This window comes from Myiozetetes cayanensis, unplaced genomic scaffold (genome assembly GCF_022539395.1).
Source record: "Myiozetetes cayanensis isolate MyiCay16 unplaced genomic scaffold, myiCay2020 scf3, whole genome shotgun sequence".
In the NCBI taxonomy this organism is placed as follows: Eukaryota; Metazoa; Chordata; class Aves; order Passeriformes; family Tyrannidae; genus Myiozetetes; species Myiozetetes cayanensis.
This window is the reverse complement of record NW_026087521.1, coordinates 53,847,633-53,875,018: the sequence shown is the minus strand read 5'-3', so window position 1 is coordinate 53,875,018 and position 27,386 is coordinate 53,847,633. Positions and strand designations below refer to the sequence as shown.

Below are 27,386 nucleotides of genomic sequence, written 5' to 3'. Positions count from 1 at the left end.
AAGGTGGGAGGACAGACAGGACCATAGAGGAGGGCAGCACCCGCTGGGAGTGCTGCAAAGGAGGATGTCAACCCAAGCTGCCACTGTGCAGTCCTCATGGCCAGATGGGTGCAGCTGGATTCATGGATGCTGGTCCCCTCCAAACACTGCGTGCCTGGTGCTTCTGCTCTCATCTCCCAGGCTTAGCAGGTAGCAGGCTCTGGTCCTTGCTGGGACAGCCCTGCCCTGGCTGGTGGTGGCCAGGTGAGGCAGTGCCACTGGCCCTGGGGAGCTCTCCTGAAAACAGGAAGAAGAGGTGATGTTGGTGATTTAAGGGGGAAAAAAAAAATCAAAGGAAGGCTTCATCTCCAAGGCTTAGGAGGAGAATGTAAATAGACACCTAATTCCGCACCACAATTACAGCCGTACTGCGTGATTCCAAGGCAGAGGCTTAAAAAATTAATGTGAAACCTTATTCATTAAAATATAATGAACATGGCATAAAGTTAAGGAACAACAATAAATCTGGCCTATGTTATATTGGCATTTAGTATTCAGGAATTGTAATTGCCTACTACAGTGTGTTTTAAAATAATGTAATTTCATTTGAAATGCTTATTATATAGAGAACATTGGGAAGAACTGAAGCACAGCAAAAATAATAGGATTTTAAACAGTAGCCTCACAGTATTTCACTGTCGAATCTTAGAGAAAATACTTCACAGGACTTCTTTTTCCAAGTTTTTTTTCCTGAAGTTTCCTTTATTTCTAGACCAGACCTAGAGGAGAAGGGGAGTAGGTCTGTTTGGTTTATTTTCATAAAGTTTTTGGGATTCATCTAGATTTCTAGTTCTTCTCTTTCATTTCTTCCCTCTTCAGATGAGGAAAAATAAGTAGACTGAACAGAAAAAGACAGCAACATTAGGGAGCGCTTTGGCTGTGGATAGATCCCATGATACTGCCTTTTGACCTTTGAATATTTTTCCTAACTTCTTTATATGAGTGTTTGCAATCCACAAACATTTACGTTATATTTGAGTGCACAACGCTCCAAGACACCTATTCATCATCCATCTAAAAATACCACTGCTGGCTTGGAGACCAAATGCAGAAGGGATGAGGCTCACAACTGAGGGTTGTTGCTGTTTTGATGGATGAAGAAGGACTCTCTCTCTTGTGTGTGCACGTAGGTTGTAACGGAATGAGCAGAGCCTTAAGGTGCACTGGACACTAATCCTGGCACCAAGAAATTCTCCTCCCTCACTGTTTTTTACTTGGGGTAAAGACTATAAGGTGCTGGTGTACAACTGAGCTGGGACAACCATGCTGTGCTGAGGCTGTAGAAGGTTGGGTCTCTCAAGCATCACAGAGGGATAAACAGTGGCTTAGGATGTCATCCAAAGCATGTCTTCATTGTATGTCTTCAGGTTAGAGCAGAGAACTTTTTGGGGCTTGCTTTGAGTGCAAAGATGGCCAGTCTGCTGTGGCTTTTCCTGGTTGAGCAGTTTGCTACCCAGCCTTGTGGAAAACATTGTGACTGGTGGTGGGGGTATTACTCTGAGTGTTAACCATGACAAATAAATGTTTTTATTCTAAACTGTGATAATCTGAAGATGAGGATGCAGCTTAACACTGCTGATCTTAGAGTTTTTTGCTTTTGAATGGTGTTTAACTTAGAGCAGTTCCCAGATGTGATGTTCAGGCTGGTATTTCCTCCCTGTCACTACTCAGGTCTCAGCAAAGATTCCCTTTTTGCCATTGGAAGAATGCCACCCTTCATGCCTTCTTTTCATTCCACATCATCCTCTCTTTGCCTCTGCAGTGCTGACTGTATATATTTCCAAAATAATGGCCTCCCAGTAGATCTTGGCATGCTTTTAGGGATGAAAGGAAGGGTTACTGCTCAAGTGTAAGAAGGAATGTGATTGCACATACTGATACTGTTTTTCATTTCTCCTCACAGCCCCAGCTGAGGAGATGATGAAAGTCGGCATCCCCTCCCTTGCCTTTTCATCTAGTCTCAATCCTCTGCAGCCAACAGGAAGGAGCACTGTAGGAGCCCTTCAAATTGATTCATGTGCTCTAAATAAGAGGTTAGACCCAGGCTTAGAAGCAAATGCCAGGGTAAAGGTGCTTGCTGTAAGGGTGGCATCTGAAGGAGTGTTGTCACAAGTGCTCTGCTTATTTACTGCCAGAACAAAAGCCCTGTTTGTCAGATATATTTCTCAGACTAAGCATCACTGTAGAGAAAGACCAAAGCTTATTCCCTGTGAACAGCTGGGTTTGTGCAGCACAGTCCTGAGCTAAGCACAGGTACTAGCTGAAACCTGCTATTCAGGTGGTAGTACTCCTTCAGCATAGGGTTTGGCCATAGACTCCACTGGTTTATTGCACAAGATCTCTATATCCTAGCTCCCCCACCACTTTGTGGGCCTTTAGTTTGCTGTATCTCCTTGCTACTATCCAAAGTCATCTCCTCCATCTGTAAAAGTTGAAAAGATAAGTTGTTAAAGTGCTCCTCGACAGAGAGCCCCCCAGCAGAGAACACGGGACAGATTAAGGCAGTGCTTAAATGCTAGGTAGCTTCTTGCTTCCTGGCTGCAGGATTCTCTAGCTGCTACCCTGTTCCCCCTGCAGCCCTCTCTGAGTGATGGACCACAGCCTCTGTTGGCTGTCTGTGTCTGTGCACAGGAAGGCTTGTGGGTTACTTAATGGGCCCAAAAACCGTCTTGCTTTTCTTCTTTTCCTCCAGAGATACCCACTGTCATAAACCATAAAGCAATACATTTATTTATCAGTTGAAATGAAGCGTGAAGGAGGATAATTGGAAAATATCAGTCTACACCCTACTGAGCCTGTTGCTTGGCTGGGTCCCCATCTGCTGTCAGCACTCCCTGGCTCCCCCCATGGGTGAGACTCGGCCCCTGTTGCCTTCTTTGCGGGGCGAACTCAGGCTGGTTTTGTTCCTCCAAGGCTTCTGCCTCGTATGTTTAAGCCCACTCAGGTCTGATGGTTAGAGGCAAAAGGCAGCGCTGTGGTGCGTGGGGGATGAAGCGCCAGACCTCCATCAACCCTATCCAAAAGATCAGTGTATTGTCTCACAACTCTCCCATTTACATCACCTTTGAGGTACAGACTCCTGTTCCCCCCAGACCCGTGCATCTCAACACACGGGGGATTCAAATGACATTTTCCTTTCCTTAGGTTTGCATCTTTCCTGTCCCTGCTGTGCAGAGCACAGGCAATTGATCAGGCCAGGGTGAGCACTCTTCAGCTGACCTGATCAAGGAGGCTCTCAGATTCAGAGTTTGAGGACATGGGTCTATGTCAGGCCAAAGAAAAACCAGGAACAGTGGTCCATAAGGCAATGATGGTCTGCAGAGGGAAGGCACGTGAATCGCTCATCCAAGTCAAAGCTTGTTTTGTTTGAAGTTAATGTGGCTTAAGGGGAATCAAACACAAACATCACGCTTGCCATGTTAGATTGGAGATTTTGAAGGTAAAAGTGTTGTTATAATAGGTATATGAACTTGAGAAAGTTTAATTATTACTGTGGTTTTTTTATGGGATCTGTCCAATCCCTAATTTATCAGTCTTCAAAGGCTTTGCAAACTCTAAATTGCATACAAACACTTACTCTGTAATATAAATAGAAGCTTCTTGTGATGGTGGGGTAAATGAAGATAAAAAGGTTAAATGATCTGTGGGAGGCCACAGGGATGCCACTGCCAGGAAATGGGCTGCTCACATCCCAGTCCTGTCTTCTGAGTTCAGGACCACAGTTCCTTCTTTTGCTCTTCTATGGGAGAGATGAATGGCTGTTAGGAGAGGAAAAGGCCGCCTGGGGTAGCAGATTCTCACAGGGGCACAGCGCGGGCCAGTGGAGGTGGCAGAGCTGGGGAGGTGTCTGCAGGCAGTGAGCTCTCTGTGAGCTCAGCGGTGAAGTTGTTGCACGTGGGATGCCCTGCTGAGTGTGGGCTATAGCACCCCAAGTGCACCCACAGCCTGAGGCAGCTGGCTCTAGAATATGGAATTATACTGTGTGCCAAAGAATGTTTCACCTTTATGTTTGAAGATATTTTGTGCTAAGAGCACCCACACGGTGAAATACGTTCTAAATGCTTTCTAGCGTGCAGCCACCCTAGCTCTGTGCGCGCTCTTTTCCTGGTACAGATGAGCTGTCTTGAGTTAATGACAGACAACCTGCAGTAAATCATTTGAGGATGGGTTTTGCTTGAGCAGTTTTTGCTCGGCTGACTTTTGAAACACAGAGATTGTTGTACCACCGGAGGCAGAGGAACATGGAGGAACAGCGTGGCTGAAATCAAGAGCAGCTGACTGAGCGGATGGCTGGAGGCGGCTGCTGTGGTACAGGAGGCACAGTTCATCTACTCATATTCACCTGCATTGATGCGCTCACAGCTGTGTGCTGGGGTGAACTGTAGGAATACATCACTTTGCTGCAGAAGCCAGAGAGGCAGCAGGGAGGTAGAAAGGGAAAGAAACTTAGCTACAGTTTGGGAAGGATACAGAATGGCCGTGACTATCAGGTAGCACTCTGATTAAACAGACCATGATTTATTATCAAGGTTATAATTCATGTTTTCAATACAGTTTCCCCAGAGCTGGTCGTGAGCAAAACCATAGGTGCAAGGCTTTTATACTGAAGTGTGCAATTAATCCAGGTCAAGAAAATGAGTTTTGCACCTGGCTTACATGCTTGTAAGGGAGGCAAACTTTGGAAACTGCTGACCATGACATGAAGGTGGCAGCTCCTTGATGGATACTCCTTCTTTCCATGGTTTGGACAAGACACAGGAGGATGTTAAGGGCTCTGAAAGACAGACACAATCTCCAGTCTATGGCTCTAGCCTCCACTTTGCAGGAGAAAATGTTCACCCAGGTAGCACAGCCCAGCAGTAACACTGCTGCTAGCAATGTGTGCCCCACTGCAGGGTGTGATTCCCGAGCACAGGCTAGGCACGTAGGAGTCACGGACAGCTGGAAGGATGACCAGACAAGCATTATCAAACTGATGGGTGCTGCCTGCAGGATGCTGTTATGCTAGAAACATGGCCTTCAGCTTCACACAGTGCCCTAACAGGGTGTCAGGTGAGAAGAGAGCTGTGATGGAAACAGATCCTCCCACCTCTCTCCCCTGGATTTTGAAGGAAAGACGCAGGTCAAAAAAACTGACACTTGTTTTCAGCGTGCAAAAATATGACCGTGAAGTTGTTCTAGTAGTTTTAGAACACGTTTTTGGAACAAGAAAAACTCGAGGTAGGTGTCATAGGGGAGCGGCTGGGTAAGGATCGGTCCAGTGGTCGTGGCTGTGCAGGCATGCACCCAGCTGAATGGTTTTGGCTGTTAAAAGTTTATCCCTCTGAAAGCAGTTAGCCTGCTCTTAGGCAGGCAGGTTTGCATGATCAGGTCCATCATGACAGATCAAAAAATCCCTCAGGAAGCTTCTCAGACATGGGCATTGGGCATCTGTCATTTTCTCTCTCTTCCTTCCTCTCTTTGCCTCCTCCGTGCCCTTCCCATTACAAAACTGAAAACAGATGTGTCATTCTTTAAACATTGGGCTCTAAAATAGTAAAAGCATTGATAATAGCTTTTACTGAAGCCAAACACAGTAAAAAAATAAAAAAAGCTTCATTGGTCACTGCAGAGAGGGCTCAAGCTGCCCACTTGCATGCTGTATGTTGTTGTATACCAGCCCCACACAGATGGGAGCAACTTCACTTTCCCTGTCACATCATATCTTTGACTTGAAGTCAGTGAAGCTGTTCCTTAAATATTCAGTATTGCCTTAAACCAGGCCCGTGTCAGAACATGCGCATTACATAATATTTTCAATCCTTAAATCAAATGTATGTGGACCTTGCATTCACAAGCTGTGCTGAACTGACAGCAGCAGCAATGGGTGAACCCTGCTTTTAGTCATGGAAGAGATGAAATGCTGGCAGCTGCAGTGGCAGCTCTCCACACTGCAGTGTAGGGATGGTTTTGTGGCTTTTTGGTAACCACTGTGCAAGGCACGGCGTTTCTCCTCTGGGCTGAAAAGCTCCAGTGTGGACCCGTGTTCCTGGAGCCCTTCCCCATCCAGAATCAGGGCTGTGAGGCAGTGCCAGCCTGGGGCTTGCCGTTGCCTTTGCTGCCCTCTGGGAGCCTGTCCTCTAGTTGTGGCTTCACGGCTTTGGCAACAAAAATGTCCTCAAATGTCCCCCCACTTTGCTCTTCTCTTTCTTTTTTTCTTGTGTTTACTCTGCACAACGTGGTGTCTTCATCTGCCTGGCTCTGCCTGCAAAGCAGTTTGTGCTTTGGTTTGCCTGGCTTATGTTGCATAAATTACGGAAGTTTTCATTTAGCTTAATTTTAAAACAAAACAAAATTGGCAAGGTCTCTTGTCAGGCAGATCATCTCCCCAGTCTGTTCCTCAGGCGGTGGTACAGGAGTGAGAATTTGCTCAGTGGAGAGCAAGGCAGGAATCCCTGCTGAGTCCCTTGGGCCATGATGCCACAACCCTCGGGAACCTCATCCGTGGAGTTACAAGGTCAACGCAGCTGCTGGGATTTTTATTTTTGATGTGGTTTTTTTTGGAAATGATGCACTCAGGAATTTATTGGCCTTTCATATGTGTTCAGTTGATACAGCTGAGACATATTTTCAAGGCCAAAAAATGCAGAAGAGCCAGCAATGCTCCAAGCAGGTAACCTCCTCTTGCAGAGCCTTTCTGTGCTGAGGACAGCTCTGAAGAGCAGGGATGGCTAACATGAACTGGAGAAGGGGGCTTATCTCTCTGTGCTTGGCCACAAATTCAAAGCTGCCCTTGTTGTTCAGATATACCACAGCTTTTACAGCTGGCAAGGAGAGCATGTGTAGGTTGGGTTTCCCAGATGAGACTTGAGTTGGCAGATTGCTAAAGAGCAGACCAGTGAGTCCCATCATGAAACTGGTTTTATGTCCATGGGCTTTGAGGTGCCCTGGATGGAATCAAAGAGAGTTTCAGCTCTTGGTATATTCTTTGGAAGGAAATGGAGGAGCAAAAGCATACTAGCAAGTAACAATAGAAAGAGCAAAACCTGGTAGGGATTGAAAACAACACACAAGCATCTAGAACCAGATGTTGCACTGTGCTACATTTTACAGAGTTTGCATAAGTGCTTCCATACAGCGTGTGCCTGTGCCTCTCAGCTTCCTCGTACCTTCTTGGCACTGACTCTGGAGCACAGCTATGCTAAGGCACAGTCTCTGCCCTAAAGAACTGCACTGTAACTGGATGTGGCTGGAGGAGGCAAAGGGCACCAGGGCATGTATCGGATTGTTCAAGATTACACTGTGGAATAAAACAGATCAGTGGTTCCCGTCCTGCCTCCAGTGCTCTGCCTGTTGGGTATCAATATCATAGTGGAGCTTTTTTTGCTTATTTACCATTTTCTGTGAAGCTCGATGCTTTACAGGTATTGATTGTTTAAGCTTGGATTTTACTCTGATAAAGAAATGTTACAATAATTTTTAATACAGAAATTACTTCAAATGTGACCAGAGATAGCATAGCAAAGCAAGATAGCACAGGCAAAACCAAGATCTAAGCAAATCACTTCTTGGTATAATGTAGTTAAATGAGGCTTAAACATAAAAAGCATTAATTCAGCTTTTGTGGTGTGAATTGGTTTGGGTTTCTTAAGAAGCAGTTGAGAAAATACAGAATAGAATGGTGAACTTCTGGTCCTATTGATATGGATGGGAGCTTTGACCCTGAGCAAAGCTCGATTTCCTCCAAGCCTTCTGACAGCAGTGAGGCTTAGCTGCCCACCCTGCCCACGTCATTCTTGCTGCTGCTTTCCCTCCTTACTCACCGTGCAGCTTTCTCTGGTCCTGGATGTGTCATTGAAGTCACATCACCCCAGCACCCAGGGAGGAGTGGGATGTAGTAATGCTACTGCCAGAATCTGGGCCTAACTCGCATCTTGATTTTTTGATCTTTCGGTACAGAAGTCAGAGATGTTCTCTGGTGTCTGCTGTCTTAATCCACTGAAATAAGACTGGCCATGTGCTTAATTTTAACCACATGCTTCAGAGCTATGATGTCTTGGGTCTGAACAGGCTGAATTTAGTGCTTTTTCTCTGCCTTTGCTATTATTATTAAAGCTGGATGTTGCAGCCAGAACTTCTGGAGAAAAAGAGAGGAATTTACTATCAACAAGGCTGCTAGCAGTTAAATTGGCCTGTGCTAGACTTGGCAGAGCACATCTGCTGTGACTAGAGTGGGCTGACTGAAGGGGGTCCCAAACTTTCCTGGTGCTTCTGACTGTCTGCAGATAATTTTGTGCAGGACTGGGGAGTCATCTCAGCAGCACATCTGTTCCTACTGTGGACCTGATCCTGCATGCTTTCCGCATGCAGTTTGCCTTGGAAATTTTAAGCATGCAAGGCTGCAAGATTGGTCCTATTATGACAATTTCATGGCAGAGGGAAAAGAAACTATTTTTAAATGAAAGCTTGAAATCAGAAGAATATTGCAGAGTGCAGCAAAAAATTGTGTCAAAACCCTGAAATCATGGACTCGGCAGTTTCCTCGTGCCAGCGGTTTTTTTCTCTTCATGGTTTTAAGGCTATGTTTTTGGAGGACTGGGCTGAGATTTTTCTGTGAGACATTTCTATTCCCCCTGGTACACATTATCACAGCAGCAGCACTGTCTGTGTGAGTCAGGCTGGAGAGAGGGGATGTGCTGTGTTCACAGGGGTGGGATTTCGCAAAAACCTGTAGTTCTGCTGTGCACACAGTCAGAGTGGTTCTCCTTTAAGTTTACCCAGGATTTCATTATCCCTCTTCCCACCCCCAAATTGGTTTTATATTCCTACCTTGGTGTACGTTTTAAACTTTTCCTTCCAAGTTTCATTTCTCATTGGTCACTTGGGAAAAGCAAATAAGAGGAAGTGCGTGACTTCTTCTTAACATGGGAAAATTATGTCCTCTTTTCCCCATCACTCCATTTTGTATAGATTAAGAATGACCCAAAGGGCTCTTGCTCAGATTTTCATTTAAAACAAACCAACTGATTTGATTCGAGATCATTATTTCCCCCAAAAGCACTCTCAGAGTGATTTGAACATGTGAAAACAGGCAGTTTATAACCACAATTGTTTCCCTGCCTTTGATAGAGTGGTCACTAGTCAACAAAGGTAAAATTCACTACCTCAGAGGGAGATGCTTTAGTTAATTAGTTACAATCCGTGTTGTGCTAAGAGACTCACTGCTGCTTGCCCATATATTTGCTTGCTGATCTCACTCGCTGGCTTTGCTGATCCCAGTCCACTTGTTGTGGCTGGATTCCCATATGTGCCCTGGGAGGAAGTGGCTCAGACCACATCGGCACAGGGGAGGTGATGACGATCTTCTTCTTTGGCCATTTTCTGTGCTCTGGAAACCTGAGGGGCTGGGTGAAACCTACTTCACAGGTTTTGCTTTTCTGCTGGCACGAGGTTTGCCAGGCTTAGTCTGGGCTCACAAAGTGTAATTTTGATTGCACATTTTTGATACTGTTTTTTAACAATGTTTTCCCGTTTTCTTCTTCACCCACATGCGCATTTGCATGCTCCCGCAGTGCTGTGTGTTTTATCTGACTGCCTTCTTCCTCATTCCAAGGGGTGGATTTCCCTGCCCCTCTCTGACCACGAGCATGCAGCTTTTGGTGCTGTTCTGCATTGTCTCCACTGATCTTTTTTTGGGGCTGTGGGGTGTTGGCATTCTCCAAAGGCTGCCAGTGGGTAGCTGTGGCATACCGGCATACCAGCTCTGCCAGTGGTGCTGATGTGGTCTAGCCTAATGCTGCCCACACACCGTATTTGCAGAAACATGTCTCCTGCAGGCCTTTGTGGGCTTCTCTGTGGCCTGGGTATGTCACACCACACCATGTAAACCACCAGGCAAAGTTCAACCTGGTGCCGGGCAACACACAGGATCCTGTCTTACCCTGTACTGTTTGCATATGTGAGGTTAAATGGAAGGAAAAAACAACCCAACGTGCCTTTCGGTTTGCAAACTCGGAGGAGAGGCAGCTGAAAAGCCTGGCATTTACCCAGCTTTTGCTTTTTTTCCAGGCGACCTGGTGTCTCGAGCAATGCACCATCTCCAGCCCCTCAATGCCAAGCAGCACGGGAATGGGACACCGATGCACCAGAAGCAGGGATCATTCTACTGGGAGCCGGAGGCTCTCTACACCCTTTGCTACTTCATGCACTGTCCACAGATGGAGTGGGAAAACCCCAACGTGGAGCCATCAAAAGTCACGCTGCAGACTGAGAGGTAAGAGCCGCTGCACGGTGCTTAGCGTTGTGGTGAAGACTTTTTGTTAATAAATCAGCCCGGATGGCTAATTGCTAATTACAGCTTGTGCACGAGAGGCTGCAGAGCAGTCTGGTCTGGTTTAGGATCACCTCTTTGAAATCCGTTTCTCTCGCCGAACTGCTGCATGGCCGAACCAATATATATCAAAAGTGACACCCAGTGGCTACATACAGCAAATTGGTTCCAGATGTGCACTTGAGAGAGATTTCCTTTTCCTTTCGTTGTTGCTCAGCTATTCTGTGTTTTGGAAAAGAAAATGAGAACTTCTGTTTCTGGCCTAGCAGGTTTGGGTTTAAATGTGGGGTTTTTTTCTGTGTGCTAATATGGCTCAACAGCTGTGATTGGGGAAGTGGAAAATTAGTAGGGTGTAGTGTGTAGAAAGGAGAAGTCATTAAAGATACTGGTCTCCAGCCGCACTGAGTGCCCGGGCACAGGAGTAACCTCAGGGCTGCCCTGGCCAGGGACGTGGCAAGTTCCAGCTGTGCTGCTGTTGTCCCTGCCTTGGAGATGGTCAGGGCAGGGGAGGTCCACCTGGAGCCCTGCCATGACTCAGGCAGGGCTGATGTAAGGTGAGAAGGAGATGCCACTGAAACTGGCAGGCCAGCTCTGCACCCAGGCACCGCAGAAAGCAACCAGGACAGACTGCTGACCAAGAAAATAAATCCATGTCCTCTCAAAAGCCCAGAAAACCCTCTAGTAACACAGGTCTCCAACTGTGTGCTGGGACACACTCTGCTGTTTCCCTGCTGCACTTCTCACCAGCTGTAAACCAGGCATCCCCAGGATGGATGAGAGGAGCGGCTGGTGCTGGTTTGTTGGAAAGTGATGGATATTAATTTTTAGGGTGGGTATTGTCGTAATGCAAATGCAAGCTGATTTGTCAAGTTGGGCTCCACATTTACATCCCAGTGTCTGTATTGGGGTGTACACGTGAGCCAAACTCTGATGTGCACGTGTGCCCCGAGAGCTGTGCATATGTGGCTTGGTTGTTGTTTCAGTATGAGGTCTGTATCTCAAAAGCATCATTTGAGGATCTTATTGTATGTGTAGCTGTAAATGGTATATAATATGATATCTTAATTGAAATACTTTTGTATCATTCAGAGAAGAGCATACCAGATGAAACCCTGGCATTGACGATGTTACCGGGAATTTTGCCATTTGGCTTTGGATGGCATTTTGTTTCCTTTCAAGTTTAGGTCGCTCCATGGGCATGTTTGTCACTTTTTGTTCTGTTATTTCCAAAGTAGGAAAAAAATCAGAAGGGAATTGACAAGAATCCAGAAAATTTTTTTTTCCCCCAAATTATTTTTAATTTCATGATTTGTCATCCAGCCTTGCTATTGTGGAAGGCTTAACTCATGTCCAGGAGTGGTTAGTATGCCCCCCAAAAAATAAAAAATTTAGAAAATACCTTCACTTGATTTGTAGCCCCCATCTGTGGGCATAATGCCACTGGAACCAGAGGGAATATAGGGGTGACTAATGCTGAGCCTCTGGTTTTACAAGACTTTTCAGACTTCCCTGTGCAGAAGTGAAAAGGGCAGGAATATTTTAGCACTTGCTTTTAATAGGCTATCCATTCTCTGAGGTCGCCTTAATACAAGTCCTCTTCCTTAGAGCACTTGAAAGGCTGATTATTTAAAGCAATCATTCTTTGCTTTATTTTGAATACTCCGTCTGGCAGGACGTCTTCCTTTGGCAGGGCAGTGTAACGCCTGCGGCGTGCGGTGAGGGCCAGAGCAAGTACTCAGTGTTATTGCCAAGAGCTTGTGGTCACTTTTGGAAGGAGCAGATACATCTTCTGTTGCCTAATCAAACATGCGTTAGTACTTAGTGCTGGAGTGGGAGCGATGCAGGGCTAAGTGTGAGCCCGGATATTTCCATGGAGCTTGAGTTCTGGAGTTTCACCAGCTGGATGTAACCATCCTATACTCCTCAGAGAGGAGAATGGTGAAGCTGACTTCTCTTTAGTGCTCTAAGGAACCTCACTGCTCATTTCCCACCTTTTGTTTTTTATGTGCAAGCCTGCTTTGTGGTCCATGACTTAATTCTGGTGGTTTCAGTTTCCATGACGGGTTTTTGTGTGTTGCGGAGAGATGGGTTTGTTAAACATGACGCTTTTATATGCAGAATATTTGCAAGAGTTGTGGTGTATCTGTGTGACATATTCCCTCTCCAGCTGTGGCAATTGCTTTTACTTTGGAAGAAGCCCAGAAGGAAGCGAGGAGATCCAGGCATCTTTCCCCATCTCTCTTGTGTCCCTGCTGGTGCAGAGAAGCCAGGACTGTTTGGATCTGGCTCTAGGCAATATTTTCATGAAATAGGGGTTGTCCTTGGCTCTTGTGAAGCCAAGCTGGCTACTGACTTGGCCCCATTATCCTTGATGGTGCAGGCGCAGGGTGGAGAGGGTTGTGGGATGCAATCAGAGAATTTTCACAGCAGTTGCAGGGCTTGGTGGCATCATAGGACCATCCCCTCCTTCCCACCCAACTCCAGCCCACCTGGATTTCGGCTGAGTTAGGGAGCTGCAGAGGCTCTGCACATCCTTCTGCAGAAGCTGGATATGGGAGGGGAATCCAGTATGGTGGCATTGCTGCCTGGCTTAGCACTTTCCAGCTCAGAAAGCAGTACCTCCCTCAGAGTCTTGGGGGAGTCATAAAATGGGATTTTTACCTTTGACTAAATCCGGCACTTTGTTTCTAGGGAGCCTTTCGCTGTGTTTACTCTTCATGGAGGTAAAGAAATGAGAATGTGGTATGTTTTAATAGTGTTTGTCTTTACGTAAAATGAAACTGAAAAATTACATAGCAAAACTTGTTGCGGGGGGGTAAATCTGCTTTCATGGTCGAGCACTGCTTTCATGGGAGGGGGAGGAGGTGGAAAGAGGCCAGGTTTGCTCAGAAAACCTGGAAAATATTCCCCACTTTCTAAATGCCAACAAACCCAACCATAAGGTGGATGTGTGATCCCCTCCCACCCCAAATTTATATTCTTTCAATCTGGTCACTTTGGCAGAAACTCTCTGATTTTTTGGCAACAATGGGTACCATGTAGATGGTTATTTTAGCAGGCATGGAGGTATGGAGAAGGGGTGGACCTGTTCGTGGGGTCCCCTTTCCTTAATGCACCCAGCCAGGATGTGATGGAGCCATTTATCTTGTGCTGGGTGTTTCCTCCAAAAGCAGTGCTTCTCCAGTGCCTCCACCTGCAGTGGGTGTGGGTTATTTAGGTTTGTTGGTTCTTTTGCTTTCCCGGGAATTGAAAAAAAAGAGAAGGAACTGTACATGAGGCTACTGTTGCCAAGATTTCTTTCTTTCTTACTGCTTCTAGTTTAATAAAAAGATCTGTCCCGTGGTTGTGTTTTGCTTCTCAGCCTCTGTAATGCTTCTAAAAATATTGCAAGTAATTTCTTAAGCACCGGAAAGCGCAGAATCTGTAGTTGCAGATTTGTGTGATGTTTTTTTCCTTAAGTGGTTCCTTACCCACTTTTATCAACAGCTGTATTGACAAAGTCCTCATTACTTCCTAACTTGCCATGTTCCCCATTAACAACTCATTGAGAAGCTGCGGCTCAGCAGCTCAGCCGGTCCAGAACCACCCATTAATTCTGCTCACAGACAGCAGAGTTCCTTCTCCAGTGCTTCCTCTGCTGCTGCACCTTGCAGGAGCATTAACTCCATGTACCACCTGGCAGCCATTAGTTTTTCTCCTTGAGTCTTAATTGAGTTGATGGATACGTGTCTGGTTTTAACCTTCTTTTTACTTTTCCTTAAATACTATTCCCTGTATGTGGAGCAATCCCTTAGGAAACTCCCGTGGGCTATTATTGATTGCTTTTTATCTTTCTGCCTGCCTTGCACGTTCACGTGGACACACACACACAAAAAATATGTGTCCCCTGCACATGTGTATGTGTGCAAATTGTAGCCTGTAATCATTTCTGATTATTGGAAAGAATTTGGGTTATCATCTGAATTTTGTTTCATGCTCCGGATAGTTATTAGTGTACCTGGCTAATTAATGTGGTGCAGCCCCCTTAATGAGAGAAGTGTTCCACTGCTATAAAAAAACTTGAACTCTTTCAAAACATTTTCGTAACTGCTACAGCCATGTCTGCAGTACAGATTATACCCACAGGACAGTTTCAGTAAAAAGATCACTAGGGAAATGTGGCCCTGATCTAAATTATTATGTGGTACAAATTCCATGGATAGGGCAGTCTCCAGCAAAGACCACAGAGAGTGGAGGGAATGGTGGAGAATGCTAATGAGAAAAAGGTAAAGCACTGGGAATATGGAAGTTCTGCTGTGAAACCCGAATGAATCTGTATATGCAGAAGGGATTACACATGCTTGATGTGCCAGTATGCCATAGTCCCATGTAACCCTATCTATTTTTATCCACTGTTTATTGGAAACTTCTAATGGTAAAGCCGTAGCCTTGCTGAATCAAATTTAAGACTAGAGTTGATTTGACTGGGAACCACTGAAAAGAAATCCAAATACATCCTTATATAAATCCTCTAGGTTTGCATCCTAAATATCAAACTTCCCTTTTTAAAAATCCCTTCAGCAATGGTATTGGCAGCTGCCTGCAGCGTGTGAGACAGCACGTCATGAGCAATAGCTCAGGCAGTATTTGTAGCTCAGCTGTTACAGGGCACGTCCTTGCTGGGCTGGGGTTGTATTCTACATCTAATTCATCAAGCTGGACTTAGGGTGTCCATGGGATGGCTATAGGATTTTTTAAATAGAGAAAATTGTGTACAGCCCTATGATAACAGCATGGTATCCAGGCCGTTCTGTGCTGCACTTTGAATGATGGTGTCTCCTCAGGGATTTATGCCACTGCCAGTAGTGTCAAATCTGATGTCAAAACTGCCAGTGAAATATCTCCCCATTGTGATTGTTGGCTGAGTCATCACTTTGACTCAGTCGTGTTTCAAGTCTTGGCCTTTAATGTTTTCTGTGCAGGAGAGGCAACAGGGACAGCTCATTCCAACACTGGATGCATGTTCAAAAACCATGATTTGCAGATACCTCTGTGTGGGCTCTGGAGCACCAATGATCTGGTGCTCAAAAGCATGGGGGTAAACCCTTCCTCTGTCTAGGTGGATGTCACTGAGAGTGACACACTGCTTGTGTGACAAGCATGGAGGTTTGACCCTTCGGCCTGGACGAAATGCAGAACTGGTTTTGTCAGAGGCTGGCTGCTTGTGTCACCCTCATCTAAGCTTCTGGGCTGGCAGAGGAGCTGCCTAGTGTGGAGTAGCTGCATGAACTCAGCATGGAGCATCAGCCAGCACTGCTGGGTCTCTGGGAAGGATTGGGACTGGCAGCTTTTTGAAGGTGTCAAAAAAGTATTTGCTCTCTCTGAAGACAAAGAGCTTATGGTGTAAATGTAAATGGGTTTTGCAGCCCAGAAACCCATCTGAAATGTGCCCTAAACATTAGAAAAAACATGCTTTTCTATCTTTCAATAAGGCTAAAAGTGGACTAGCATTGCATATATAGTTTCATCATATATTCTAAATGAAATCTGTCAGAACTGTCAAGGCTTTTTCATTTATATGTTGGGATTTTCTTTAAAAACCACCCATGAAAACATAAAACAAACAAAACAAATGTAAAGAGCTTTTTACGGTGTTAAAGCTGCTGACTCATATGTGCAAGAAGAAACATCTCCCTACCTTTATCTAGATAGGCTTTTACTTGTAAAACTACAGCCTTATGCTTCTCAGAAGCACCTTTAAGTCTTACTTGATTGCTTTTGAAAATTTAAACAGCAGCGACCTGCATGTAGCAATTTTCCAACCATTGCCACAAAGCTTTGCAGTCAGCACTCTTTGGCTGGAGTGAGAAGAAACTCAACACCTACAGCATTACCATCCTCCTCAGTAGCTAAAGGATCCTGCAAACAGAAATCATCCGAAGCAATTGTAACAATTGAACCAAGTTAAAGCAAGGTCAGGTCTGTCCAGCAGTGTCCACTTCAGCTGGTGAAACTGAGGGAGGGACAACAGGAGGTAGTTGTGGGAATTCACGTCCAAATAGGATTAGCCCTCAGGATTTTCTCTGTTATTGTGATGCAGACTATGAAGCCACTCCTCTCCCTAGAGTTTGATTTAATGTAGGCAGTGATTGTGCACAGGTGGCAGGGCAAGGGGCTCCATAGGTGTCTGAAAAAGAGCAGTGTGAAGTGCCCCTGGAAAGAGAGAGGTTGCTGTGCTGCACTTGAAAAAATTAATTTTTTTTTTTCCTCGAGCATTGTGATTGTTTAGGGAATCTCTTGTGTGCACTGATGAGCTCCTGTACCTGGAGCATGCTGCGAGCAAGGGGCTGATGTCCAGGGTTGGTGAGCCACAGCAGCGTGGGAGGACTGAGCTTGGCTGAGGGGTGTTCAAAGGTGATGAGTGTTCTATCAGGAAGGCAGTTTAAGTCTGCACAACAGAGAAGGTGACAGGCAATAAGCTCCCAGTTTGGAACTCTCATCATCTGGCTAAAATGACTGAGGAATCACCTCCACAGTGGAAACTGGGAGAAGAAAGTGAGACAGGACACCACTTTCTTGGCAAGGGGGGTCCTGTCAAGAAGGTGGATTGCTCGCTATAGGGGAGAGGGAGCGGCTGGGGCGGGGAAGAACTGCTCCAGCTGCTGGGAAATAAGAATCTTGAGAGTGGTTGTGCGTAGTGGCCCTGCCCTTGAAGGACTGGGCAGAATGCAGACTTTGAAGCTGGTCAGTAGCCAGCAGGGAGTCTGCACCCTGCAAAGATGGTAGGGACAGTAAAAAACAAGGACCAGGAGTTATTCTGGAGCTGGGATTTGTCAGAGTGCTGGCCCTAGCGCTTTGCAGCTCTGGCATTGCAGCAGGTGGTATCCAGACAGGAGCTCCATCCATCTTCTCACAGACCCACGCAAAAATAATGAAGCGTCCTATTGCATTTTATGGTGCACATTTCTCATGGTCTTTCATCTGACAGTTTCTCCTGTTTATATGAAGGTATACTGCTCCTGATAACAACAATAACAATAACAGTACTACTTACACTAATAATAATGAAAAAGCCTGAGTTATTGCATATGCATGACAGAACTTTTAATATCTCTGTGTGTCAGCAAGTGAGGGATGGGAACAGTGGGCAGCCCAGGATGGCTGTGCGTGTCTCTGGAGGGAGTGCAGGTTCTGGGCAACCCCTTGTGTGGTTAAGATGGTGGGATTAGAGAGGATTATACGTTATGTTTAGTTCCCCTCCATATTACCTGCTTTTCTGATGAGCCATTTTGTAATTTCAAGTGCCCCAGAGACATCAGCCCCACGAAAACCAAGATAGGTTTGATGTCTTATTGGGTACGGAGGGGTTGTTGGCCTTACTCTAGAGGGAGGGTGCTGGCAGTGTGGGGAGCTGGGGTGTGTGAAGGGGATGCAGAAAGGGATGTCTGACAGCAGGACAGGAGAGAAAGGCAAGTGGCTGTGCCCTGTGGGGGAGTGCCAGCAGGGTATTTATTACCTGCAGATGTCTTCAAGGCACAGGAGCTTATGGGTCCTCCAGCCATCCAAAAATAGATGTGAGAGGAGCACTTGGCAGCAGGAGGAACAGGGAAGGATGCTGCGTGGGAAGAGGAACCAGGGATGGGAGGGTCTGGGAAGCACTCATAATTGCCTTTTCTGATGAAGGCATGCTCCAAGAGGAGCCAGCTACCCCCTTGCTGAGAACAGGGGGACAGGGCCCAGAAGGGTCCAGCCCTTTGGGATCTGCTTTATGTTGGCCTTCTCCATCCCTCCTCCACATCCTAGCTCTTGCACGTGGGATGGGAATTGCTCTGTGCAGAGACATCTCCCTGCTTCCTGGTCTGGCATGTTTTTCCATTTAGATGTCAGCTTAGGAAAATACGAGTCTGTGCCAAAACCCATCTTGTTTTCTGGGATACTACTTAAGTCCATGCTTAACTTTGAACTGCAGGGAATTAAGGAGGATGGAAGCATGCTTTTGAAGTTAAGCACAGGTACAGAGATGGGCTGGAGGAGGAGGTCAGAGCACTCACTGTCCTGCAGCCCAGGTAAGGTGCTTCTGCAGCAGTTGAGCTGCTCCTGACTTTCCATATCCTTGAGGCAGAAGCCCAGCATGTTCCTACCGTGGTTAGATTAGTTTAATTAAGACATGCTTCCAAAGCATATAACTAGGTGGCTTAGCTACTGTTTGTCTGCTCTTGAACACATTATTACTGAACTCTCCTGGTTGTTACCTGCCTTTGTACCAGAGATTAGACAGTGTGTACACCAGTGATAGGATGCATTTGCTTAACCCATTTTCACACAGTGCCATTTGAGAAGTGAAATATTTCTTGCTGATGTCACATTGTCTTGTGGGATGTCACACCCTTATAACTTAGTGTTCTTCTTTTCTTTGGCACACAAGCAGTATTTTTAAAAAAAAATCCCCTTCACATGGTGCAGAGGCTCTTGAAGGGTATTTTTAACCTATTGCACTCAGCCATATTTGGTTTTCTTCTCAAAATACAAATTCTCTGACGTGCTGAAATATGCAGTGATGATTTTTCTTTTTGCCTTGGAAAAAGGAATCCAATATACTGTGAGCAACTCTGCATCCTTATCTAGGACTGAAATTGGACTTCATAGAAAATTCCCCTGCTTCTGCAGAACACCAGTTCTCTTCCCTTTTGGGATTTATTGCACCAAATAGCCATGCTCATTTCTGTTTCTCTGTTGAAGCTTGCTGGTCTGGGAAAGGAAAAAAAATGCAATTTTATAGTGCCGTTATCTCGGTTCCTGTAGATATTTTTAGTTGCTCTGCTCTTTGGTGTGGTGGGGCAGATTTTGTGCTGGGGGGTTCTGACCTCCACGAGAGGAGGGAAAAGTGTGAACCTCAGAGTCCCCTGTTCGGCCACAGCTCTGTGCTTTTCTGTTCCCCCAGCAGATGTTATAGGAAGGCACTGTACAAGCCTGTCTTCATTTCTCTGATCCAAACTGTGTTCCCTCATGCAAAACATAACCTCGAATCGAGTTTTCCTTTAATTGTATTCCTAGAACCAAGTTATGTCTGTAACTACATGCAGTTTTACACTTCCAGTGTGATTTGCAGCTGCCTTTCTGCTGTTTGCTCAGCAAGTGGTGAAAAAACTCCCGCTGATCACTTGTCCCCAGCTACTTAATGCTGCGAAAGAGGGTCCCTTCTACTCCTAAGATGACCTGGGGAGCAGGTCACTTTCCAGGAGCAGATATACCCCTGCTTCCCCACTCTCCCTCATCTGACTCCCACCACTCTCATGACAAATGAGCTGGGTTATGGAAACAGGAGCTGTGGGAAAAGATGTTCTGTCCTTATCTACCTCCTTTCGTGGCCCCTGGCAGGTCTAGGGAGAGCAAAAAAACCTTGGAAACAAATGCAGCCTGGTCTTGAGGTGACAGCAATGTGTTTGAATAGAATAATGATGAAAGTGGCAAGTCAGCCAAAGTTGTCATGTTTCAGAAAGAGGTTGTTCATTTAAGTGCTCGTGAGATTTGGGAACCCGATGTCCTAGGGAAAGTTAGTGGCCTCAGGGTTTCTCTGTCCTTCGGCGCTTTTGAAGTATCTCATTCCTCCTCGAGAATATTAATATCAGAGCTATGTAAAGCCAAGTCCTCAAAAAGGGAAATAAATGCAGAAAGAGCTATAAATAGGAAGATATTCCAGAACCAACATCTTCTTAAATAATTTTTCTCAGGGTAGACCCTTTTGAGGTAAAGTTGTATATTTAAAATGTAAAATATTCGCCTACTCTGCACCTAATCCAGGCTTTTTTCCCCCTTCTTCCATGAAAAGGGACTGCAGAAGGAAAGGCAAGCAAGAGACTTGCAGTGACCTTCAAGGTGTTCAGCTGCAGTTATTTTATTAGTTTTATCTCTGAACTAGGACTTGAAGCTATGGTTTTCATTTAAGTTTGGCATTTTTCTCTTGGTTCCCAAGTAATTTTTAGCATAGATGGAGCAAACTGTGTGCTGCATGCTTCATCTAAGGCTTGTGCAGCTCTCGCTGGGACACAGGGCTGCCCAGGCACTGAGGAGTGAAGGACCATGTCTCTGATAGTGCCCAAACTTTGCTCAAGGTGGGGCTGTGGCCCAGAGTCCCACCATTCACTTTGGGGGTGGTTTTCCCTGTTTTTGCTCAGTGTGCAGAACAGCTGGCACCCAAAGCTGTAGCGGTTTGATACTCCTAAAAGTGAAACAAAACAGTCTGATTTCTGACCTCACTCAAAGATAACCTTCACACTGGCTGCAAAGTCCCCCACTTTCAGTGCTGAGCACAAGGTGTGTGTTGCATGAGCAGGAGATGCTGGAGACTTCCTTGCACATCCCCTCTCCAGCCCTGGCATCTCAGGGTGGGGGCATCCCCTTTCTCTGTCCAGGTTCATTCTCCTATCCCTATGGCAAAGTGGCAGAGGAGCATACCCAGGCCGGCATTTCAGCCAGAGCAGGACATGGTCCTGTGCCAGGCTCATGCCCTCTTTTTGGGATTACATTGTGTGGTGAAGGATGGGAGGAGGGGAAAGAGGGCTTGCCAGGCGGGTGCACTGACCTCACAGGAGCCCCATAAATGAACGTGGCTCATAAATCTCACTCTTCAAATAATCCTGCTCTGGAGACAGGGTGTGAGACATCTTCATTTAGACCTACTTGAAAATTGCTGAGCTGGTTTGCTCTCCCATTCTTTCGTTTTGCTTGATCCCTTCTCTCTCTCTTTCTCTCTTTCTGTCAATACATATTCTCACATATAGATGCACATGCACACACATGCACTCCCCTGGCGTCTCTTTCTCTCTACCTGTTATTTTGGTGCCAGTGTACTGTAGCACTGATGTTTGTGTGCTTCCTCAGGCCGTTCATTGTGCTGCCTCCCCTGATGGAATGGATTCGGGTTGCCGTGGCTCACGCGGGGCACCGTCGCAGTTTCTCGGTGGACAGCGATGACGTACGGCAGGCAGCGAGGCTCCTGCTGCCGGGAGTTGACTGCGAACCTCGACAGTTAAAGTAAGTCCTCAAAACGCAAATCGGCTGCTTTGTGCAAAATGCGTCTCTCTTTGCTAGTGAACAGCGAGCGAGCAGGCGGGCAGAGGGCTCTGTCATTGCCTGGAGAGGCGCATGGATGCTCCGGCTCATCACTGTGCGTGTTGCAAAATCAGCTCCTGGTATTTGCTCACATCCGTGGATAAGCTGGTTGCATGGTAATGGGTGCCTGACTATCGCACAGCTGGATCGAGCCCGTAATCTGCTCATCAGAGCTCATATGGTGGTGGTTTTTTTTCCTCTTCCTATTAGGTTCTGTTTGCTAATGAGGGGCTGAAACCTTCTGCTAATTGTCTGCTTCACGTTTCTTTGCTATAAAGTACTGAAATGTAATTGGCAGGGCTGCAGATATTTTTCAGGGCTTTGTTTTCAGAATTAATGCTTAAAGGGCACATTTAAACTTATAGGTAAGACTACTTCTTGCAGTAAAATTGTATTTTTCATGCTAATGTCAGTTCAAATTAGTTGTAAATGTCAGCCTAGATAATTTGACTTTTTCACTTATCAGATGTGACCTTTTGTTTTTCTAATGGAGTCTTAAAGTATTTATTGCCAGGATATGTTTTAGTGTCTGTTTTGCCTTATTATTGTGTACTTGTATAAAAGTACAATCTAGGGCTGTTCTGGGGTCAAGAATATGTTTGGGTTTGATTTTTATATGAAAAGGCATTCTCAATCTGCCAAAGTAGAAATTGTTTACTGCTATTGCTTCACAAATTTGTACCCAAACCCCAATTTTCAGCAGTCTGCCTCTCCATACAGCAGTAGGTGCATTCTTTCCTGCAGCACAGAAAGCAGAGGGGTGATTTCCATGATTAGCTGTGACAACCTTCATCGGAGCAGCTGCCTTCTGTTGGCTCTGGCCTTGACCTGCTCTTTCACCAGAGAGTATAATACTTTTTTTCGAGATCTATGTAGGCTTTTTATAGTCTCAGCTATTCAATATGTAATTGAAGAAATATGTTGAATTTCAAAAGCCAAATCTTGAGCGTTTCAGATTTCAAACCTTGGCTGTAATTGCTTCCCTTTGGTGTGACCATCTCGGCCCTCATTTCCAGAAGTGCTGCATTCTGTGTCCCTACTGAAATGTCAGGACTTACAGCTATAGGTGCTACACACTGTTTGAAGACCTAGCAGTTGGTTCTGAAAAGGCATAATTAATTTAATACCTCTCCAAGTATTCAGGCAGGATTGCAAATAAGGCAATAATGTTTCTACCCTACATCCTCTGTCTTAAAAAGTAAGGTAGACACTGTTAAATATCTGAGGATTAAAAGAACCTGCAATATACCACTCCTGAAGTTGTATTTTGACTCTGTGTATATATATAAAATGCCAACAATTGTTAGATAATTTTCCAGGAGTTTCAAAATAATTTGAACTTGTAGAGTTTTATTGTACTGCAGAAGAATTTATTAATTATGGGGAACAAATCAGCATTTAGTTTCTAAGTTGCCAATAAGAATTCATTTTACAAAGAACACAAATGGCTGCTGCTGTCCTGCTTGTCTTGCAAGTGGGAATGAGCCTGAAGAATGCAGCCTGGGATTAATCAGGTGAGAATATAAGGAGAAATGATTCTTGAGATGAATTCTGGATTTTAATGAGACAAGCCTTTGCAGTGTGTCTGGTTTTGACTGCAGGGGCCCAATTCATCCATGGATGTCCCAAAATGGCAATCTCTCTACAGTGCTGACAGAGGTCTGCAAATGAGTGTTCATGTACTTCGGGTTTTATTTTAAGGTCTGTGCCTACTGCCAGTGTAGTGCAGCAGGTTCCAAAGAGCCTTGTAGCTGCAAGTAAGACCCTGGCTGTCTGTAATCCTGAGATCAAAGGAAGGACCAAACTTTTCTGAGGAATAATGCGAGGATGTTAATTTGAAACTTTGCAGCTTGTAATTTTTTATTTATATTCAGCAGACCCTCAGCACTCCTGCTTTTCATAAGCCAAACTTGAGTCCTTTATGCCTCCCCATTAGGAGGGCACCTTTTCAGCTCTCAACTCCTCAGCGAGCATCAGTTCCATAAATTCAAACACTGGAGGGAGGAATACAACTTTGCAGGGGATGGCTTTTAAAATAAGCTGTGTGACAGATGAAAGCTGGAGTATTTTAAATACAGTTAGTTTGCTAAATTTTGTTACTTTTATGGTAAGGGTTTAACAAGTAGAACCTTGAAACTGGTTCAATTTTGAGGCTTTTCATTCACGGTCTTCTTTAGTCCCTAAAACATAGGGACCTAAACCCAGAAGTTCCCATGGTCCCATGTGATACTGCATGGTTGTTGTGTTGATTCACAACCTGTCATTGCAAACACATAAAGCACAATCACCTTCCACGCTGGAAAAACATGCATATGGGGAGAGGGGGAGATTGGCAGGGTCTCAAAAGGCTGTGAAGTTCAGGATCAGTGTGGATAAAACCCAAACATTCAGCTTCTTATCTGAACTACAGCATGGAGGTCTCCCAGCAAATTCATGTGACACTTCCCAGCACAATCACATACTCCAGCAGTGAGGCTTTTTTTCTGCCTTTCGTTCCTCTGTTCCACCCTTTTTCTGATCCTTTTAAAAAATCCATTGCCTTAATTTCTTGCAATGTTTTCATCTCCTGAAAGAGGAGCTGCACTTGCTTTGGGCAGAGGAGTGAAGGAAGCTGGAATCAGTCAGGAGCTGCCTGTATCCTTCCTGACTCCTTTTCATTTTACAGCAGCAGATGGGCCAGAAAGTATTTTCCCTTTCTCTAGCTTTGGAAGATGAACAGGGATAGAAATGGTCACCTTCCCCCAGGAGAGAAAGCTTTAGACAGACCAGTTGTTTCCACCTTTTGCAAGGAGGTAGGTTGCACAGATGGATTGAGTGCTGGATGCACAACAGCTAGCTGAGATGGCACCCCAAGTTGTGTCTAGGATATTATCATACTGGGAGACCACACTTAAATAAAACCTTGCCTGTATCCAGGCCCTTTGGGCCACCTGGAGCAGCTGTGTGGAGTCAGTAGAGAACTGTGTGCAAGGTAGCTCTCTGCTGGTATGAATCTGGTGAAGGTGGGTGCTCTGCTCCCTGTTCTAGACCTTGAAGACATCAGGGATGAAGGTGATTTATTGTCAGAAAGGGGCACAGTGGTAAAAACTGTGTTGACCTGCCTTTCTACTGCAATAACGTAGCATCAGTGCTCAGTCTGCCCTGGAACTGCCTGGCTGCAAACAGATGCCTGGTTTTGGCTTCTCCTTATCATCATGTCTGCAAGGGGTACTTTTCCCCTTGCTTCAGCTAAACACAAGAAGCTCTTTGCTTCCTCCATTAAGTTTAAAACGAATAAAAGCCAATATGTTAGACATGGTGGGAAGGATTGCTGGTGCATGACTACATCTGGGACGGGAGGCTGACAGCAGAGGAGCAGAGAAAGGGAGGAGCATCCTGTATTGCTCAGCATGAAGTCTGTGCTTTTTGTCAGAGTCAGGGGCTTCATTTCTGGTGGCAACATCTCATGACAATCCTGGAGGATGTAAAGATGCTGGAACACCTGTGGGAGGTGAGCATCAGTGCCAACAGAGGCCATCACCCAAGAACTTAAGCTGAATACTTTGCCTCTGGTTTTGGGGAAGAAAATCCTGTTGGAAAAAATAAATAACAGCAACAAGGTCATGAAAATGGAAAAACAATCATCAAAAGGAGAGTAAATTATGCGGCTTAATGCATTCAAATCAGGATGAACAGATAACCTCTATCCCAACAAAGAGAAAAAGCTGTCTCAAAAAACAGGGGGTCAGAGGGAAATATTTTTAACAAAGCCTGGAGTGATGCCATAACTCTAAGGATTAATAATAGCAATAATGCCCAACATTTGAAAAGGATGAAAAATGATCCAAGGAAAATTCCAAGCTGTTAGTGCAAGGCCTTTGAATGTTTTTTCAAGCAAAGACTGATTAAAGACATGTTGTTGAGGGAAAAATGGGATAAAATGTGACACAGATTTTCTAAAGATAGATCTTGCCAGGCTAATCTAATAACTTTTTTTATAAGATAACTGATTTTCTACCCCAAGGAAATTCAGTAGATTTCATCTATTTGGACTTGAGTGAAGATTTGATACAGTTCATGCAGAGAGCTATTAAGATGGAGAAGATGGGGGTTAGTGAAGAAATTGGAAAGCAAGCAGGAACTGGCTTCAAGAGAAGTGGCAAGGGCTGGGTTGGCTGAAATGGGGTTGCAAGCAGGGACCTTTAGCTCTCACTTTTAAAAACTGGTATCTTTTAATTTTCAGAAAGGGTTTTGGCTCATACCATAGCAGTGTGCTCATGAAGCTAAAATTTGCTGATGCCATGATGCTGAGAGGCATTGTCCTGATGGAGGAAGTTTGGGAAATCGTCCAGGAAAAAGTGGATGACCTTGAGGGCTGGGACAAAATAAATGGGATGAAATGCAGTTTTCCGTAAATGGAAGGCAAACATGTGGAGATTAAATAGAAAAATACATACTGCAGTGTATATGTAAGATATGTGCTATATATGCAGAAGTAATATATAGTATATTGAGAGCAGAGTATTGGAAAGGTGGTGGGAAAGGCTTTAGAGCAGTATTTAATCTCAGAATGATTGTAAACCACAAAAGTGGATTTTTCCTCAGCCATGAAAGAAGCAAATGCATTTTGAGGCTGCATCGGGAGAGGTATTTCCAGTCGAAACAGGAAAATTTTGATGCCACATAAAAGTGGTGGGAAGTGATGTGGAATTACAAACCTTGTGTCCCAGTCAGGAAAATATTCACTTTGGACCAGGTAGAAGGAAATGGGCTGGGGTAATTTGATTTTTGACAAAATGTTCTCGTGAAGGCAGACTAGAAGAAAGGGGCTCAGTCAGCTGGGCGAAGTGGGTGTTGAGGGAACATGTGGCTCTTCTCCAGAAATACATCAGGAGTAAACACCATGGAAGGAAAAATACACTACTTAAAGGGCAGCATGGACACAGGAGTATGTGATGAATATTAGCAAGTAATTAGTAAGTTCAGACTGAAAGTGTAGATGTATCGAAGCCTTGCTGCAGCGTAGGACCAGGTTTATTAACCCTCTGGTCCCGTGTGCTCCCTCAGCTGCTGCCCTTCACAGTCTCACCCAGTGCTCAGAGTTGCTTTACAGCTGTGATCCAGAAAGGTCTCTGGGCAAATGTAGTGTCTGAGTGCCTTTGAAAATCTGTCTTTAATTGAAAATCAGTCCCAATTTTCAATTAACCTTGTCCTGGGAATACCTAAGTCTGCTTTTCTGTCTGGGACCATCCTTCTTAATGAAGGTTCTCTAGGAAAATAGGATTATCAATCTGAAGAGTGAAGATTATTTGACATGAGAGCATCCTTGGCTCATTCTAGAGAGTTTCCTTAAGACTGTGGAAAGGGGAAAATACAGTAATGGAAAGGGAAGATGTGGTATTTTGTTCTTTCAGAGCAGGCTATACCATTTGCTGTGTCATCCTAATACTACACCACACATATGCAGTTCTAATTTGAAAGTGAAAGCAGAAGAGTTGCATTTAATGTTTTATTTATGGAAATCTTGTGCTTGTACTAGAGCATGAAAATAAAAATAGACTTTAATAAATAGAGATTTGAAGGCAGAAAAATATTTCCACTGGTCTTTGCCCTCTCTTAAAATGCGCTGGGTAAGGAGCTGAGTTTCTGGATGAAGAGAGAGAGTATAAAATTGCAAAGAAATTCTACTGTTTAATGAGATATAGCCACTTTTAAGTAGGGACGGTTGGTGGTTGCCAGGTTTCTTGAGTGTTCTTGTTCTTCCTACAAATTTTCACTACTCCTTTAACATCAACCATGGCTATTGCTGTAATTAGATAGAAACCACGAGCAGTAGCAAAGAAGCTACTTGACAAAATCCAGCAGTTCCCTGGGGCAGATGGTGCCAGCAGATGAAGGAGATTTTATTACTTAAAAGGTAGAGCACAGGTTTCCTGAGGTGAATCTCAACCTGTCCTGCCAACCGTCT

The 27,386-nt window shown here is 45.0% G+C and overlaps 1 protein-coding gene across 4 annotated transcripts in view; it reads left to right on the top strand.

The window, feature by feature from the left end:
- Positions 1–27,386, top strand: part of ABTB3 (ankyrin repeat and BTB domain containing 3) — a 182,529-nt gene that overhangs the window by 103,054 nt on the left and 52,089 nt on the right. For all 4 annotated transcript variants that reach the window (XM_050323698.1, XM_050323699.1, XM_050323696.1 and 1 more), the window contains exons 3-4: positions 10,087–10,291; positions 21,209–21,361. In XM_050323698.1, coding sequence (XP_050179655.1) covers positions 10,087–10,291; positions 21,209–21,361 — 358 coding nt within the window. The remainder of the gene's footprint in view (positions 1–10,086; positions 10,292–21,208; positions 21,362–27,386) is intronic.